Source organism: Cebus imitator, unplaced genomic scaffold (assembly GCF_001604975.1).
Source record: "Cebus imitator isolate Cc_AM_T3 unplaced genomic scaffold, Cebus_imitator-1.0 Scaffold6, whole genome shotgun sequence".
Taxonomy (NCBI): domain Eukaryota; kingdom Metazoa; phylum Chordata; class Mammalia; order Primates; family Cebidae; genus Cebus; species Cebus imitator.
Genome location: NW_016107321.1, coordinates 1,688,607 through 1,706,954, shown reverse-complemented (window position 1 = coordinate 1,706,954; position 18,348 = coordinate 1,688,607). Strand labels below are relative to the sequence as shown.

Below are 18,348 nucleotides of genomic sequence, written 5' to 3'. Positions count from 1 at the left end.
TGGAGTGAAACAAAAGGGCTGCAAAGACTTTTTTTTCACTCACTATTAAAACTGTGGACATACTGGTCTACACTTAATTATAGTATGGCCAGCAATACATCAAAAGGTGACTTGTTCCATTTTCTTATTTCCATTCTCCCCTGTTTCTTAAAATGAATTTTAAGAATTTCTTATGCCAGGAAATCCTCTATGAAACTCTAAGTAAAGCTAGTTAGACTAGCTGTGACTTGGTCCAATTTCTTGTATTTTTTCAATTTATCTTTTATTTTTTTTTTTTGTTACTTTTTTTTTTTTTTTTTTATTTTTTTTTTTTTTTTTTTTTTTTTTTTGCTACATGCATAGAGTGTGTAATGATCAAGCTAGAGTATTTGAGGTGTCCATCACATTGACTATTATCCCTTTTGCATTGAAACCTCAACTTTTTGAAATATGATTAAGATAACTAGGCTGAGTGCAGTGGCTCATATCTGTAATCGCAGCACTTTGAAAGGCTGAGGCAGGTAAATTGCTTGAGGTCAGGAGTTTGAGACCAGCCTGGTCAACATGGTGAAATCCTGTCTCTACTAAAAATACAAAAATTAGTTGGACGTGGTGGTGTGCGCCTGTAACCACCTAGTAAGGAGGCTGAGGCATGAGAATCGCTTGAACCCAGGAGGTGGAGGTTGCAGTGAGACAAGATCCTGCCATTGCACTCCAGCCTGGGTGACAGAGTGAGACTTCTTTCCAAAAAAAGAAAAAAAATTATGTAATAACATGAAAGCTAATTAATTCTTGTAAATCCATCTCCCAGAGATGATTACTGATAATAGTTGTCTCTTTTTTGAATTCTTTGTGTCTATCAAAAAATGTATATACTTAAGTATAAATTTGATCATACAATAAAAGCTCTTTTCTATAACCCCAGGAATGTGTGTCTCTATAATACAGAACTGCTGCTGAGAACAGTCAGGGAAGTTGAATTAGCATTGTTAGAAGGTTTTTGCTGTTTCATATTTTTGTATGTGAAATTTATCAGTTTATCAACAATTTTGCACAATTGTTAATTTTGGTAATATATGGGGGTTATGATGAATTTAATTTTGTAGTTTTTGTTTTCGGAGTTATACTTGTGAAGTAGAGAGTACAATTTAACCTCTAGAATAAGATTTCATCTAGAGAATTACTGATAGCTTGGGTTTTTCCTTTTTTTTTTTTTTTTTTTTTGAAAGCAGTTGCTTTGAAATTAAATCCGATTTAATTTATTTGGTTGTTAGAGTAAGCAAAACATATTTCACTTAATAGTACATACTCTAGTAACTTGCTTTTTAATCTAGTTGCTCTCTGTACCTTGTGAATTTGGCTTCTTAAAAACAGCACAGTAAACTTATATTCCATGGGTTGTTCTCAGCTCAAAAATAACTTCAAAACTTTCTCTGTATTTAGTCAACTCAGTTTGTTTCTTTTTACAGAAGAGATCTTTGTTAACCCAAATACATGAGGGTACGTAACAGCCACCTCTTTATGAAGTGGCAGTTGTTCTTCAGTTTTAAATAGATTACTAATATTATTGTTTTAAGATTTAATGAGTATTATGTAAATAAAAACTGGTAATTTGTTATTAAGACCTAAAATAACTAAAATCTTATTTTGCTCTTTGTGTTAGTGTGCTATATTAATGTCTAGCAAGAGGTAGAGATTGCAGACAGTGTAGAGATACTGGAGCCCATTTAAATTTCAGATGAAAGCAGTTATTTTAACTTACCTCATAAAATTTATACTGTATATATCAAATTATGTATGTGTTTATACATAGTTGTCATTTTACTAACAACTAACATTTTCCATAAGTTAATAGAAAATGTTTAATTTAAAAACTCAGTTATGGTCAAATGACACAATAACCTTTTTATTCCTTTATTTTAGGTCCTGCTCTAGTACAATGATAAGGCCAGTTTTGTTGATGGATTCAAACCTGATATACAAAGAAACAGCAATTAGATACCCTGTGAAAAAATACATGTGTCTATAACATCAGCATTGCAGGTTGAGCAATTGAATCAGCTATCATAGCACTAAGTATAAAATATACTTTATGTGAATTTTTTTTCAGTGTTTTAAAACTGTTTTAATTGGTATTGTTACAAATTCTGAAAGTAATTCTTTTTTTTTTTTTTCAGTTTTTTTTTTAATTGCATTTTAGGTTTTGGGGTACATGTGAAGAACATGCAAGATTGTTGCATAGGTACACACATGGCAGTGTGATTTGCTGCCTTCCTCCCCTTTACCTATATCTGACATTTCTCCCCATGCTGTCTCTCCCCAACTCCCCACCCCTTGCTATCCCTCCCTATTTCCCCCCAACAGACCCCAGTGTATAGTGCTCCCCTCCCTGTGTCCATGTGTTCTCATTGCTGAAAGTAATTTTATGCATTTTGGTTTTGAATTTTACTTTTTATTAATATTTTTGTTGCTTATGATTTAGTAAATATTTTTCGTGTTTCATTTGCTAGTTTTCATTTTCTTAATTTAAAAAATTTGCTGAAAACTTTCCAAACCAGAAAGTAATGTAGAGCCGTATTTAATTCTTTGACTTTCCAACATTGCAGTATTGAATTTATACACAGCCTTAGCTATCTGTTTATATATTTTGGGAAATGACTGCTCAGTGCTGTAATTTAGATTTCTCAGTCCATAGTTTTTAATTATCTTAATGTTTTTTCCTGTTGTCTTTATTTCCAGCGTTCTAGTTTTCCATAGAGTGTTTGATTTGTTAGTTAAATCCAATAATACAGATTTTTTTCTTTTTCATTTTTTTGAGACAGCCTCTGTCACCAAGACTGTAGTGCAGTGGCATGATCTCAGCTCACTGCAGCCTCTGCCTCTTAAGTTCAAGTAAATCTCCTGCCTCAGCCTCCTGAGTAGCTGGGATTACAGGTGCCTGCCACCACGCCCAGCTAATTTTTATATTTTTTGTAGAGATGGGGTTTTGCCATATTGGTCAGGCTAGTCTCAAACTCCTGACTTCAAGTGATCTGCCTGCCTCGGCCTCCCAAAGTGCTGGGATTACAGGTGTGAGCCACCATACCCAGTCCAGTAATTCAGATTTTAAAAGAATGTGTACAAAATTGAAAAGTGGCAGAGTATACATACAATAATTTGGATACAGTAAAAGAGTGGTGGTAGCAGAAAAGCCAAAGACAAAAATGAGCTGAGGCTTATGAAACATAAGAATGACTTTAAAACCTTTTAGTGAAATCCATAGTTGGGTGAATTAAGGGGAGAGAAAAAGGAATAAGGTAGACTGTATGATGTTAGCAAGTCATATACAACAGTGCTATGCAGTGATGGAGCAGAATTAACTGAATGTTGTGCCTTAGTTTGGAAAAGAAAAAAAAATCAAGATAATTAAAGCAGAGAAATGTGATGAGACAGTAAATAGTAATGAATTTTCAGGCAAAAACAAAAAAAAAAAAAAAAAAAAAAAAAAAAAGTAAATTAAAAAAAATGGGAGGAACCTAAATGCTGTAAAGGTAAATACTCCCCAAAGCTGAAAAATACATATTCTAAACTTGATGGTACAGCCCGTAGTTTTCAAAACAGATTATTTCTTATTTAAACTGGGGGCTCCAAAGGGAGGTTCTGGTCCCATTATAGCTTGAGATTTCATCAGGTAGTTGATAAAAGGTATGCTTGTGTTTTGGTATCTGGGCCAAAGAAATGGGTGCTCTATAAAATTGCAGTTAGTTGATTTCTTGACTCAGAGACTATTCATCCTTAAAGAATATCAGCTGATAGATTAATGTCAGTCTGCTGAAGGGATATGTGTAGCAGAAAATAACCAGGAAAAAAAAAATTGAAATCTTCTGTTGATGTCTAAACAAACAGTTGTGGAATTATGGAATGGTAGAGACTTGTCTTAGCACCATCATCAGCAAAATGTCAACAGTGTGCTGTGTTTGCTAAGAAAGTAAAGGTATTCTTAAACATCATCAACTCCTAAGCAGTGTTTATGGAGGGTCCAGGGTTTGGGACTAGAGGTTGATAGCCTCAGTTGGCTTACCCATTGATCTTTATGGAATATTGTATACAGTATAGGGTTTTACATATTAAAAGGGATCTAGACAAATGAGAGTGCATCTAAACAAGTGGGAGGGTATAAAACCATGTGACTGGTTTAGGGAAGAGGACACTTAGATATTTTAGAGTTTTTCAAATGTGTTGTGGGGCTTCTGAGTGGTGGCCAGTGGTAGAAATTTTAGAGCAGATTTTGATTTATTAAAACAAATTTATAGTATTTATAAGATCTTCAGAGATGTCTAAAACAATTTCTCTTGGTGTTGGGGATATTTTGATAGAAGATACATGCCTGGGGTTCATGTTGGGAGAATTTTTGTACTATGTGTGATTAAGCAAATGGTTCTGAACCTTTAGTTCTCTGAACAACTGCTGCAGGTTGATGAAGTAGTGGTGGTCGTGGTGGGGCATTTGAGCATTGTAATGTTCGATACAGCAGAATAATGTTTGATACAGCAAAATAGTGTATATGACATTAGTTATGAAGCACAGGAATGCTGTGTCAAATATTATAGAATCTACAGCATTAGTTATGAAGCAGTCCTCATTTCGTGAATGAACGCTTGTGAAGCCACTACTTACAAAAGGACTAAAGCATTTCCCAAACCCATACTCATTGCATGTTTCTGTAGTAATTTAGCTATAATCATAAACTCTTGCTAGGGTAACATTCCAAGAAGCTCTGATTGCCAGGACTTATGGAATGGAAAGTTTTAAAAACAAAACTTTAAAAAATAGGTTTATGGAGAAATAGAATAAATGGGGCTCTTGCATACTAAGATTGGAAACAAATGGATTCAGTTCATTAATTCAGTAAGTACACGAACCACAGGCACAGTGAGATTGTAAGAAAGAGACTTGTCTAAAATCACAGAGTTACTATTAGAACTGCAATCAGAACTTGCTCTGACTTGAGTGTTCTGAATAACATTCCAGGAAGTGATGATATTCTTTTTTCCTGTTTATAAAGATAGTACACAGTTGGTCAAATTCAACAGTGAATAAGATTGTAAAGTCCTTGAGGACCGGAACTATGTCTTAGTCATCTTTTGATTTCCATCATTATTATCTTATATGTTAATTTGTGTTCTGTTATGAAATTGAGTGATATATCTTAGAGACTGAAAAAAATCATGCTACAAAGACTTCTTATCTTTCTTATTAGAGTAAGTTCTCTGAGAGCTGGAACCATGACTTGTTTAACTTTCATGCTCCAGAAACCTAGCTCTTTGTTCCCTTTGTTTACCCCCACCAAATACTTATTGAGGGCCAGCTGTATTCCAGGTACTGTTCAAGGACTTGGGGACACACTGGGTAATAAAATCTTATGCAACTTAGTGTTATTAATCCAAGAATCACATAGATGTTTATAAAAATACAACTTAAGTGGTAAATGCATTGTATCCTCTAACCAGATAGATGCTTATATATGAAGCATGGTTTTTATTTTTATTTTTATTTTTTTTTAATTTTTTTTTTTAAATTCTTTTGAGATGGAGTCTCACTGTGTCACCCAGGCTGGAGTGCAGTGACATGATCTTTGCTCACTTGTGTTCAAGCGATTCTTCTGCCTCAGCCTCCTGAGTGGCTGGGACTATAGGCACATGCCGCCACACCCAGCTAATTTTTTGTATTTTTAGTAGAGACAGGGTTTCACCATGTTAGTCAGGATGATCTCAATCTCCTGACCTTGTGATCTGCCTGTCTCAGCCTCCCAAAGTGCTGGGATTACAGATGTGAGCCACCACGCCTGGCCTCTGTACATTTTTTAATCTAGTCATCTGAATTTCCCGATAACTTGCAATAATTTTTTTTTTCTAAGTTTGATATATTTGTTTACCTGGAAAATCACTATTTTTTCCCCCGTATTTATTACAATACTATGGTTACTTATAGAAGATTTTTCAACATTGAACTAATTTTACCATGTTTTAGTGCATTTTTCTTTTTCTGTTTATTTCGGATGTTTGCATCTATATTTTTAAGCAAATTTTATATATAGTTTTATTTTATACTGTTCTGAGGCTTTGATATTGGTGTGGTGCTAACTATATAGTAAGAATAGGTCATTTCTGAAGAAGAAATTTAAGTAATTATTATACAGAAAGTGCTTTTTTAGTCCAGAGACCCAGCTAAAGGATCTATGTGTGATTTTAATTAGATTAAATTTTTCTAGTGCCTCTTGGTTAATTACTTGCTGTAATTATGTAAATGATGTAAATGAGCATTTGTGTTTAAATTATTACTTGGTTGTTGAAAACTTGATTTGAGAATTGCTGTCATATGCCAATTTAAGATAAACACTAATTTGATACTGGACATTGTTAGGAAAGATTTAATTATAAAACTAGCAGTATGAAAAGAACCTTAAGGAAGAATAAAATTCTGCCCTTATGTAGTCAAATCCAAGGTAATCTCTTGATTTTTGTTGATTTTATTTGCTATTCAGAGAAAAGCATTTGGTAAGCTTTGACAAGCAAATTGTTATTTAAGAGATAAAATTTGTAATAAAATGAGTATTTGTATCACTGAAGCAGAAGATGTATTACAGTGCCTTTTTTAATTGATTTAAGATTTTTATAACTGTAAGTAAGAGTAAGAGTACCTTTGATCCTGCCTTTTTGCTGTGTTGTATTTTGTTTAACTGAAACTGATTTAAATAACTAGTTAGAAAAATTAAAAAGTACATTCATATTTGATAGTTCCTTAGGAACTATCAATAGATTGAAATTTCATGTTTGGAAACTATACAAAATACATTTTAAAAAGAAAAGATGTTTTATTTTTAAATACTAATGGATGCAAGCCTTTCTCCCAAGGAGGACACAAACTATAGCATAGAGAGACATTACAGAGGCATCTGGCTAACCTTAATAATAACAACCCTTATTAGGCAGTGTGTTCCAATGAACAGGAGCCTATCTTGTAGTGTATACTGGAAGCTTAATAATTTTTGAAAGAATCAGTTTTCTTTATAGAACTCAATTCATTAAAATAGAATTCTTCTACTTCAAAAAAAAAATGAAGGTTGTGTATATATAAGAACAGTAATACAGGCTTTTAAAAACAGGTCATTGATTTTAGGTATCTCTACTTTTTTTACATTTAATATTTCAATCATTAACCCGGTGTAGTTTGATCTGTTACCATCTTTCCCTTGAAACTTCTCTGATTACCAATGGCTTAGTGGTTAAATCCAAGATACCATCTTTTGCTCTTTATCTTACCATTGTTTTGTAGTATTGGATACTATTGATCAACCTGCCCTTGAATCTGTCACTTCTTAGCTTTTGTGACATCTCTGTTCTCTAGTTCTCCTGCCTACCTCCGTTTCTTCTTGGTTTAGATCTTTTTTCCTTACGCCTTGCTCTTTCTAAAGTGTTTTCTGTCCTTTCTCCCGTTACTTGCTCTAAAACATCTCTTCTGATAGCTTTAACCATTAAATTTGTGTACTAAACTCAGATTTCTGCTGAACTTGCAGTCTGTTATCTTTTGAACATCTCTGTTTGGATATTCCAAAGATATCTAAAAATAATCGAATGAAGTGGTCCAGTTTAAATGTCCTTCAGACAGATTAGTTCTGAAGTACAAAAGAGGCTTTGGTATTAGTTTTGTCTGACAGGCATTCTTACAGTTGTTTCACTGAAGCTATCAATTAGAATGACTGGCCTCATTTAGACATGGAAAAATTAAAACTAACGAGTCCATATTATACCGGTTAGGAAGGAGCTTGGGCTCTGAAGTTAATAAGATACGTATTTGATTCATATGAAAACTGGTTTGTGGTAGAAATTAATTAAGGCTATAGTCCTGTTAAACATGGGATTAATCCAGAGAATAATAGAGTAGGCCAGGAGCTCTTTATTTGAGTTTTAACACTTTATCAATGAAACCCTCCCCTGCCCTCTCTTTTTTCCCCTGGACTAGCAAGAATATTTTTTTTTGTCTAACACATTTAAAATTTTTACTTTTAACAGAAATTAGCAGAGTACGGAAAGACATGTACAATGACACATTAAATGGCAGTACAGAGAAAAGGAGTGCAGAATTGCCTGATGCTGTGGGACCTATTGTTCAGTTACAAGAGAAACTTTATGTGCCTGTAAAAGAATACCCAGATGTAAGTATATTTTGTTGTTTTATTCAATTTTGTTCTACTTCACGTATTTTGGGAAGAGTATATTTGGTGGTAAATACTTAAGCATTATTAGCCACTTTTTAAAAGTCAGTCATCAACTGAAGTGTGAAAAATTTAGCATGGATAATTTAAAAAAATTCTTTATAAATACTGTTTCCATTTTATTGCTGCTATGTCACTTTGGAAATGCGCATGGTATAGACTCTTTTGGGTTTCAAAACGGGGTGAGGAATTGTGGAAGACACTTTGGCCTAACTGCCACAGAGCACCAAGCACAACTCTGCTCATCTTTAATCTGACCTTCAAGAAGCCACAGTTTGGGCCACAGCATTCTTTCTGTAAAATGAAGATGTTGGACTAGAAGGTTCCTTTCAACTCTAAAATTTTTGTTGAAACCACTGTTTGTAATCTGATTTCCCCCCATCTTAGTCCATTGTTCAACTACCCTCTATAAGCATCTTGTTGTGAATAGCCTCCTTGTCCTATGTCTGTTAATTTCTAAATAAATCCAGATTCTTTGCTTTTTGTTACAAAACCCCATATCCTATGGCCCATCCTATTTCTCTGACCTCATCTTAAGTGATTTTCCCTCCTCTTTACCACACTATAGTCACATTGGCCCTCTTTTGGCTTTTAGAACAAGTCAAGTCTACTCCCAGTCTTAGGGACTTTTATGTTATTTGCACTCAGATCTCTATTGGCTGGCTGCTTCTTATCATTAAGAATTTAGCTCAAATGTCACTTCAGAGAGGCTTCCCCTGATCATTTAATTTAAAAGCCATCTAGCTACTCACTGTTTCACATTGTCTTTTTTTTTTTCTTTGCAATAGCACTTATAATTGGGCATTTTTTCTGATTTTCTCTCTCTCTCTGTCTCCCCCCAAAAATGTAAGGTGTACATAAAATAAGAACCTTGTCTTTCTTATTCACTACACTGTATTCCCCCATGATACTGGCATATAATAGGCAGCAATACCTGTTGAATAAACTAAGAAAAGATATTGGCTTTTTGTTAAGTTTCAGAGGACGTTTATGAAAGCAGATGAAAAAAGGAGTGTAATGTCAAAAATATGCTCTGCTTTATTGGTTATGTGAACAGAATAGTGTGTAGATGAGAAATAAATGTCTTAAGTTGAATTAATAGGAAAAAGCTTAGGTATTTTACAGTTTCATGACAATTTGCAAAATTTGATCTGATACTCTGTTTTAAAAGTTATATGCATTTACTTTTTATAGGTATTTTTGGTTGCAAATACACAAATAGTCTTGGATAATGTAGGTAAAAGAGGAGTTTATTGGAAGATTATTGAGTAACACAGAGGATTAAAAGAATAGCTGGAAAACAAAATGTCATGTTAGGCTAGGAACCAGGGCATCTAAGAATTGAGCAGCGAGAGTTTATGGAACTTCTCGATTGAGAGCCTTGCTGGCATAACTTGGCATCAGTGCCTCCCAGGCATTTATCTTTTAAATTCAGATTCTTAGAAGAGTGAATGTGTTTTGGGCCTTTCTGACTAGGGAAGTGAGGTTACCTACCATTACCTAGACATGACCACTGAGCCTACCCTAGGTATTAGGATTATTTCTAGAGATGTGAAATTGTGATTTGTTCCAATTAGGGCCTACTGCTGTTAGGTTTTTCACTATCCCAAAATGATATCAACTGTCTGTTTTGTTTATTTAAACCTTAGGGGATGATGTTTCAGCAGTGAGCGTTAACATAGAATAGGCAAGACCATAAGGCTGTGATAGAGAATATAATGTTAACCTGTCTGGTTCCATCTCTTCTTAAAAGAAGAAATCCTATTCAAGGAAGAGATATTTATGCATTCTTTAAAAGACATGTGTTTCATACAGCCTTCCAAGTCAGGACTTGAGTCTAGAGGGTACCTGTTCACTATAATCCTTTCCTTCCTCCTCCACTTTTGTGACTTCTTGCCATGGTGAACTACTGTTGCTGACAGGTGTGTTGGAGCATGACATTTGTTTTGATCAGTGACTCTCAAAACACACTCCTTGGACCCTAGTATTGGGAACTGTAAATGTTCAAGCCCCTTTCCATACTTACTGAATCAGAAACTTAGGGGTAAGGGTGAGGCCTAGCAATCTGACCGTTAAGCCCTGTACATAATTCCAATGGATGCTGAAGTATGAGAATCATTCCTTTACAAACTTTTTGTTTCTAAGCGGGGGCAGGGTCAGCCAGGCTAACAGGTAGGTGGTCATGTACCTGGTCATTTTGCCAGGTATCGTTTCAGGAGGCCTTAAACATGGTAAAGTGATGAACTAAACGATGTCACTAGTCTCGTGGAGTGGACATTTCAGTGGCAAAGACAAACAAGAAATGAATCTATAGCTGTAATCAGTTTTATGGAGAAACATAAAGTGGGGTAGACAGATGAGTAGTGACTGTGCATGGAGGGAGGTATTCATTTTTAAGGGTAATCAGGAAAGAAATCTCTTCTAATATGATGGGAATGGAGAGACAGGAACAAAATGATGGGAGGAAGGCATGAAAACCATTTGAGAGAAAAACATTCCAGGCAGAGCGAACAGTAAGTACAGCTGACTCAGGCAGAAACATGCTTGGGAAGTGTTGTAAGATGTGAGGTTAGAGAGTTAGCAGAGGGGCAGTATCATGCTGTGGTCAAAAGTAGGAACTCAGATTGAGACTTCTAGCTAGTTTTGCTGCTTGTTTTGTGACTTTGGTACTACATCTTGATCTTAACCAAAAAGGCTGGGAAGTGATGTAGTTTTGTGACTTTAAACAAATTACTTTTCATTCCTTGTTATTAGTTTTCTCATTTCTGTAATGGAGATATTAAACCTCTCAAGATTATGACGACTAAAGAGTAAATATGAGTGAAGCAGTTGGAAAAGGTTTTTATGCTGTGTGTTACAAGAGTGTAAGCTCTATGAGGGCAGGAATATTTTTGTCTTTCAGTGCTGTATTTCCAGTGCTTAGAATAGCGTCTGGTAAATAGTATATGCGCAGTAAGTATTTGTTGTGCATGTTTGTATGAAACTCATTCTTTCAAATGTTGTTAAAATTTTTTTTCTTTAAACTTGTCTTCTGCATTTGCACATAGCGCCTTACTTACGGAAGTCAGTGTTAGAGGTAGTGTTTTGGACTTAGCTGTGCAGCACTCTGAAACTAATAGGAGAAGACAGTCTTAAATGCAAGGTCTGAGAAATGAAGCAGTGCTGTAGTGCCCTTTCCAACTTTTTGAAGTTTGGCCTAATGATGTGAGGATGAGAAGCTAATATGAACAGGCCATTGAAAATGTATTAAACTTTTTACATAATGAATATTTATTAATAAAGCAGACATCTATTGCATTTACTGTGTACCAAGCACATCCTGGGTAAGAATATTTAATTCATTTGAAATAACTCTTTGATATAATCAAGTCAATAGGTTTTTGAATCAGTTAGGCCTAGGTTTGGAATTTTAGCTTATCCAGCTTTTGGCTGTATTTGTCAAAAATTGCCACAATAATGCTCCATGATAAAACACTCTAAAACTTGGTGACTTAAAATAATAGGCATTTATTTCTGTGCTCAGGGGTCTGTATGTTGGCTGAGGATCTGCTGATTAAGGCGGAGTCTAGCCTGATTGAGGCTAGCTGTGGAGGGGTTTAGATCTTCTCCATTTATGTTCCTGCTGGGCCCAGGGTAAAGGGGGTTGTGGCTGCTAGGGCACACTCTTATTGCAGGTCACTGAAATGCTAGATTCAAGCCAAATAGTATAAGCATGTATAAGACCTCTGACCTCTGCTCTTGTTCTTTTTCATTAGTCCAGTGATTCTCAGCTGGTGACAGTTTTACCGCTGGGGATGTTTGGCAATGGCTAGGGGTATTTTTGGTGTTTAAACTTGGGAGGGGGTACTATCAGCATCTATTGGGTAGAGTCCAGAGATATTGTTAAACATTCTACAGTGCACAGGATAGTCAACACCTGTGCCCTTCCAGCTACCCAACAAAGAATTATCTGGCCTTAAATGTCAGTAGTGCTGAGGTTGAGAAACCCTGCATTAGTGATATTAAGTCACTTCATTTACAATGAGAAGGGAATTCAAATAAGTGTTTGCCGAAAAATAACTTGATATGATCATATTGGCTTTGAGTATTTGTCTGCTTTTTAGAATCTGTTGTCTATTAAGTTATAAGGTTCACTTCATAGGTTTGTTTGGAGAAGTAAAGGCAACAAATGTGTGACACCTGATAGAGGCAGGCATTCAATATGGTTTTTGTGATTACGCATAAGAAAAATAATCCTGTCTTGAAGGAGTTCAGTCTTGTATGAAAGATAAAAGATTAAATTATTTAAGAGTTTAAGCTTCTCATGCATTCATAAAACTACAGACATGAAAAAATATTGAAGTTATATTTAGACCATCAAACGGTTTATTCAACTGGTCAAGTTTTTAAGGACTTGCTTGAATCCATGGAGATGTTATAAATGATATATGAATAGAGTTAACTAAGTAAAATTGTTATATTTTGAATGAGTCAGTAATAATTTAGTCATTCAGTTTGCCTAGTTATCAATTTTAAGTTGTTAGAGATTGTTCTATAGGATCTGCCAGAGTAGTAGACTTGCTAAATATTGGCAAGATCTAGCTGTTGGTGATATTAGTTGTCCTGTTAAACACATAAACAGATTGGGTTGGTAAACTCTTCCTTTAGATATGATGATTAAATTGTAGTGAAACATTTTGGAGTTTTGTGTGAATATAATTCTGATTTTCTAATATTTTTAAAAGGGGCTTTAATTTTGAATAATAGCTTTGAAAGGCATCCCTTGGGTCTAGGCCATTGTGAATACCCATATTGTCAAAGGTTTTGTAAGATAGACAAATGTCTTTTCAAGGATTGTGTTTTCAACCTGTAGGATCCCAGCCTGGTTGCTGTAGTCAGTAGTTTATAGATTCATAATATTATTCATGGTGCACTCTGCTGTCTCTCTTATAATAATAACCTATGTTGATGATGGAACATGAGTTGTAAGTTGTCTTTCTGTTTCATTTTCCTGGGTTTGCAAATCAACTTAGGCTAGTCATAGCTTCTGAGTTAGTATAGGGTTGTTATTTGTCATTAGTCTTGAGAAATCGGTGTCAGATTGGCTGTTGAGCTGGCATTTGTTTTGGAGGGATGATGGGGAGAGAGGGGTCAATGTAGTAAGTTATCTTTCATTAAATAAAGTCTTTGTTTCTTTGACCAGTGTGGCTTTCTTACTGTGTTGAAGGATTAATCAAGAACCTCAGGAGTCTTAATATACACTGCTTTCACTTTTGTTCTTCTGAATAACAAATGATATTAAATCAAAATTTAATGATATTCAAATTCAAAGTCTTTTTCAGTACCCAGGTTAACACTTGATTTTTGCCTGAATGTGATCTTAATTTTATGAGTGGAAAGCAATAATGCTTTAAAAATAAGATCATATCTTTCTTCTTTGATAGTTTGTACAGGAATCTAAAGGCACTTTTTCTCATAAGGTTAGTATATGTTTTTATTCAGTGGAGTTGTGAAATGATTCAGATTACATATTAACTTATTAAAGTTTTAATATAGCAGTGTGATTTGATAACAGAACATATCTTTAAGTTTTAGGTAGGGAAACTTACTGTTGATGTATAACTTCAACTAGATCGGTTGAGTAAAAGTTTATGGCTTTTCTTTTTACGTTTCCTCTTTATTTCACTCTACAAGGGTATATTTCACTCTGTAAGGTTTTATCTGTTGTGTACAAAATACTTCATAGTTTTTTTATGGTTTGTGATATACTAAATTTCTTAGGATATTAGTAAATAATTCCAGAAAGGATTATAAGACAGTATGAAAACAATACATTTTGTTTAGCTGAGATTCTTCCAAAGTTTAACATACCTTTAAATAAGGCTTCTCTGAGTTTTAAAAATGTAGGCACTTTATTTTGTAAATAATATGTTTTAATATTTGAAAGGAACAGAAGAACAAAAGAAAAGATGGGGTTGTTAGGGAAGAATTATTCAGTTTAGACAGAAACGTTTGTCTATGATTTATCTAAAAAAGAGTTTTTACTCTGTTAAAATTATTGCTACAAAGCACTGTGGATAATTGGATATCTACTCATAGGTATTCAGTCTCTGTATCTCTTAAGATTCTTGCTGAAATAGCCAAAGGAATATAATATAGGAATCAAGGAGAAATCTGCTTCTCAGTGTATCTATATTCCAGGAACATTGAGCTGTTTCTGATAAAAGATTAAAGGAAAGCTCAAGGTGATGATCTACTTTCAGCCCAGTTTGAGAGAGCACTGTCTCCTAGAGCTGAGTAAAAGAACGTTTCTCATCCTAACTCCTCAAAATTGGCACATGAAATGGGCTATGAAACAAAGCTTATACTGCTTGAACTCTTCCACTCATTTCAGTTCCTGTTTATAAGTAGGTGACCTAAATTTATTTTGCAAGTTAACGAGACTATTTATGTTTTTTTTAATTTCAATTTGGGCAGAAAACTACCTTAGTTTTTGAGATAACTTGCCTTTACTTTAGGGATGTTGAGATTGAGCTTTTCAGCTACTAGCTTTGAGCTATATTCAGTTAATCATTTCATTGGGAAAAAATACATTTATATTTAAATAATTTTTGTTTTGTTTTATCTTAGAGACAAGGTCTCACTGTGTTGCCCAGGCAGGCTGGTCTTGAACTCCTGGGCTCAAGCAGTATTCCTGCCTCAGCCTCCCAAAGTGCTGGGATTACAGGTGGGAGCCATTGCACCCAGCCAGAAAACATATTTTATGTCTTAATAAACCCAGCCATTTAGAACAAGGTAGCTCACAAATAAATTGGGGATTTCTGGTAATCTTGTTTTGTCTACCATAGAACACTGATTTTCTCAAGTCTAAAATCAGTGTCATCAATAAGCAGCCTACCTATCATAAACTTGAACATCTCTTTGTTTCACATTGATATAATATTTTCTTTATTATTTGGTAGGGAATTGATTGACCTTGAAAACTTATCTATGCTGTATTGTTTGGGGTTACAGAACAATGATTGTTTTGATTAGTTTCTTTCCTTTGTACTTGTAAGATTGTACATAAATAGTATAAATTTGCCATGTTAAGGACAGATTAAAATAAACCTCTTAAAATTTGAAAAATAATTAGAACTTGAACACTAAAAAGGACATCTGAATATAAAACAGCAACATTTTATTATCATGTCTTTATCCTAGAAATGTTTGTATATGATCTGTGCTAGGTAACAGGGCACAGGAATATGAAAAGACATAATTGCTCTCATGGTACTGATAATAGCCACAGTCCAGGTATGGAACAATGAGAGCTTGAACTCGGGCAGTGGCAGTTGAAATGAAGAGAACAGATTAAATAGGGAGAATGTTCAGATTTCTTTATCTTTTACATGTGAAGGCTAAGAATGAGGGAAGGGCCTTGCTGTTGTTTCCATTCATTGAGAATAGAGATGCATGTGATGATTGTTAAAGTGGTGACGATCAGTAAAAGATATGATAATATTGAGAAAGCAAGATGTGATTATCTAAAATGGTGTAGTAATGATACGTTTGGGATGTATGTAGGTGGGGAAGAAATTATAAAAACACACTGGACTAATTCTGAAAGTAAATGGGATTTGAATAGAGCTTTTATAAATTGAGTACTAAACATTTTGAAAGATTAACAGTAATGAGAGAACTAAGCATGAATTTTGTTATCAGGGTATGTGTTTAAGGTTTTTAGAAGAAAGGCATTATACTGTATTAAGAAGCGTCCGAACTCTAGAATCAATCTAGGTGCTCTAAGATTTGGACTACTGTTGTAACCTTTCATGTGTTAGATGTAGGTGGTAGTGGTAAGCATTGTGCAGTGTTGGTTTGTGGATTAAGTGACTTGAACCCTTAAAACATACTGCAGCATACTCAACACCTAAGAAATATTGAATGACATAGACCTTGCACTCATGATATTTCCATTTGATACTACCAGCAAAAGGGAAAATTAATAACTAGTTATAACCAAAATTTGAAATCTGTCGTATGTGAATTGGGATATCCTAAATTATGGTGAATCATTCTTTGCGTACAGATATAACTGGATAATAAACCAAAACTATTCAAAACAAATTCAGGTGAAAAAGATAGATTATTATCACTCCAGATGCTAAGTAACAATTAGAAAAACAAAAGATTAACCAGTTAATAAAAATATGAATGCAATAAAATTCAGCAAGAGTTTTATGGCAAGAGCAGAAGACAATATTCGTGAGAACATAAGGTCCAATACCATATGCACAAGGCCTTTTAAAAGATCCCAGACTACTTTTCAGGCCTTTATTTTTGCTGTTACCCATGTGTTCCAGCCACCTAAGCAATCCACTCTTCTGTAAAAATGGCAGGTAATTCTAATTTTTCTTCCCTGTAACACCTCTTTCTTGTTTCTTCCTTTCCACCAAACATGCCCATCTCCCCCCATCCCACAATGTTGAGCTCAAGTGTTCCTTTTGCTATCTCTCTGTGCTTTGACTCCTATAAACAGTTGATTCCCGTCTTAGAGCACTTTGTACCATCCAGCTGTTAAGCTCTTATCACAGGGTATGCTGTGATCTGCCTGTGTCTTACAGGTCATGCCGTGAAATCAGGAACTCACTCTTAGGTTTTTTTTTGTTTTGTTTTTTGTTTTAAATAAATCTGTGATGCCTTGCACAATATATAGCCCAAAGAAGAAACTGTGTAGTGAAATTGTATAATGATTTTCCATTCTTACAGTAAAAATTTCCTGGGATTTTTTTTTTTTTTAAATGGGTGGGAAACTACCTGGAAATACTGGGTGCCAGAGGCTTAAACAGAAAGAATGAAATAATAAAGATTAGAGCAGAAATAAATGAAATAGAGGCCAGGAATACAGCAGCAAAGGTCAACAAAACTAAGAGTTGGTTTTTGAAAAGTTAAACAAAATTGACAAACCTTTAGCTGGACTGACCAAGAGAAAAAGAAGTCAAAATAAATGAAAGAAGATACATTACAACTGATACCATAGAAATAATAAGATCATACAAGACTATGAGTAAATATATACCAAAAAATTGAAGAACTAAAAGAACTAAAAACTAGAAGAAATGGATAAATTCCTAAAACATACAACCTATCAGGACCACATCATGAAGGAACAGAAAATCTGAACAGACCCATAATGAGTAAGAAGATCGAATTATTAAGCGAAAACCCTGCAACAAGTGAAAGCCCGCAAGCAAGATGGCTTCACTGGCAAATTCCTCCAAACATTTAAAGACTAATTACCACCAACCCTTCTCAAACTTCCAAAAAACTGAGCAGGAGAGAACACTTCCCACATTCATTTTATGAGGCCAGCATTACCCTGTACCAAAACCAGATCAAGACATTATAAGAAAATAAAGTTACAGGCCAATATCTTTGATGAACAGATGCAAAAATCCTCAACAAAATACTAGGAAACTGAATTGAACACCATATTAAAAGGAGCATACACCATGATCAAGTGAGATTTTTTCCTTGAATGTAAAAGTGGTTCAACATATGGAAATCATTAACTGAGCTATACTAAATTAACAGAATGAAAGATTAAAAACCATAAGATCATCTCAAAAGATGGAAAAAAAGGCATTTGAGAAAATGTAACATCCTTTCACCATAAAATCTCTCAATAAGTAGGGTGTAGAAGCAATATGTGTCAACACAATAAAGGCCATGTGTGACAGCCAACAACTAACATCATACTTTATGGTGAAAAGCTAAGCTTTTCCTCTAGGATCAGGAACAAGACATGGATGCCCACCCTCCCCACTTCCATTCAGTATAGTAATTTCTAGCCAGAGCATTTAGGCCAAGAAAAAGAGATAAAGGCGGCCTGGAGTGGTGGTTCATGCCTCTTATTTCCAGCACTATGGGAGGCTGAGGTGGGTGGATCACTTGAGGTCAAGAGTTTGAGACCAGTCTGGCCAACATGAAACCCCTTCTGTACTAAAAATAATACAAAAATTAGCCAGGCATGGTGATGCATGCTTGAAATCCCAGCTACTCAGGAGGCTGAGGCAGAAGAATCGCTTGAGCCCAAGAAGTGGAGGTCGCAGTGAGCTGAAATTGTGCCATTGCACTACAGCCTGGGCAACAGA

At 34.8% G+C, this 18,348-nt stretch overlaps 1 protein-coding gene across 8 annotated transcripts in view; it reads left to right on the top strand.

Annotated features, from left to right (window-relative positions):
• Window positions 1-18,348, top strand: part of QKI (QKI, KH domain containing RNA binding) — a 170,586-nt gene that overhangs the window by 32,590 nt on the left and 119,648 nt on the right. For all 8 annotated transcript variants that reach the window (XM_017537893.2, XM_037741717.1, XM_017537905.2 and 5 more), the window contains exon 2: window positions 8,031-8,173. In XM_017537893.2, coding sequence (XP_017393382.1) covers window positions 8,031-8,173 — 143 coding nt within the window. The remainder of the gene's footprint in view (window positions 1-8,030; window positions 8,174-18,348) is intronic.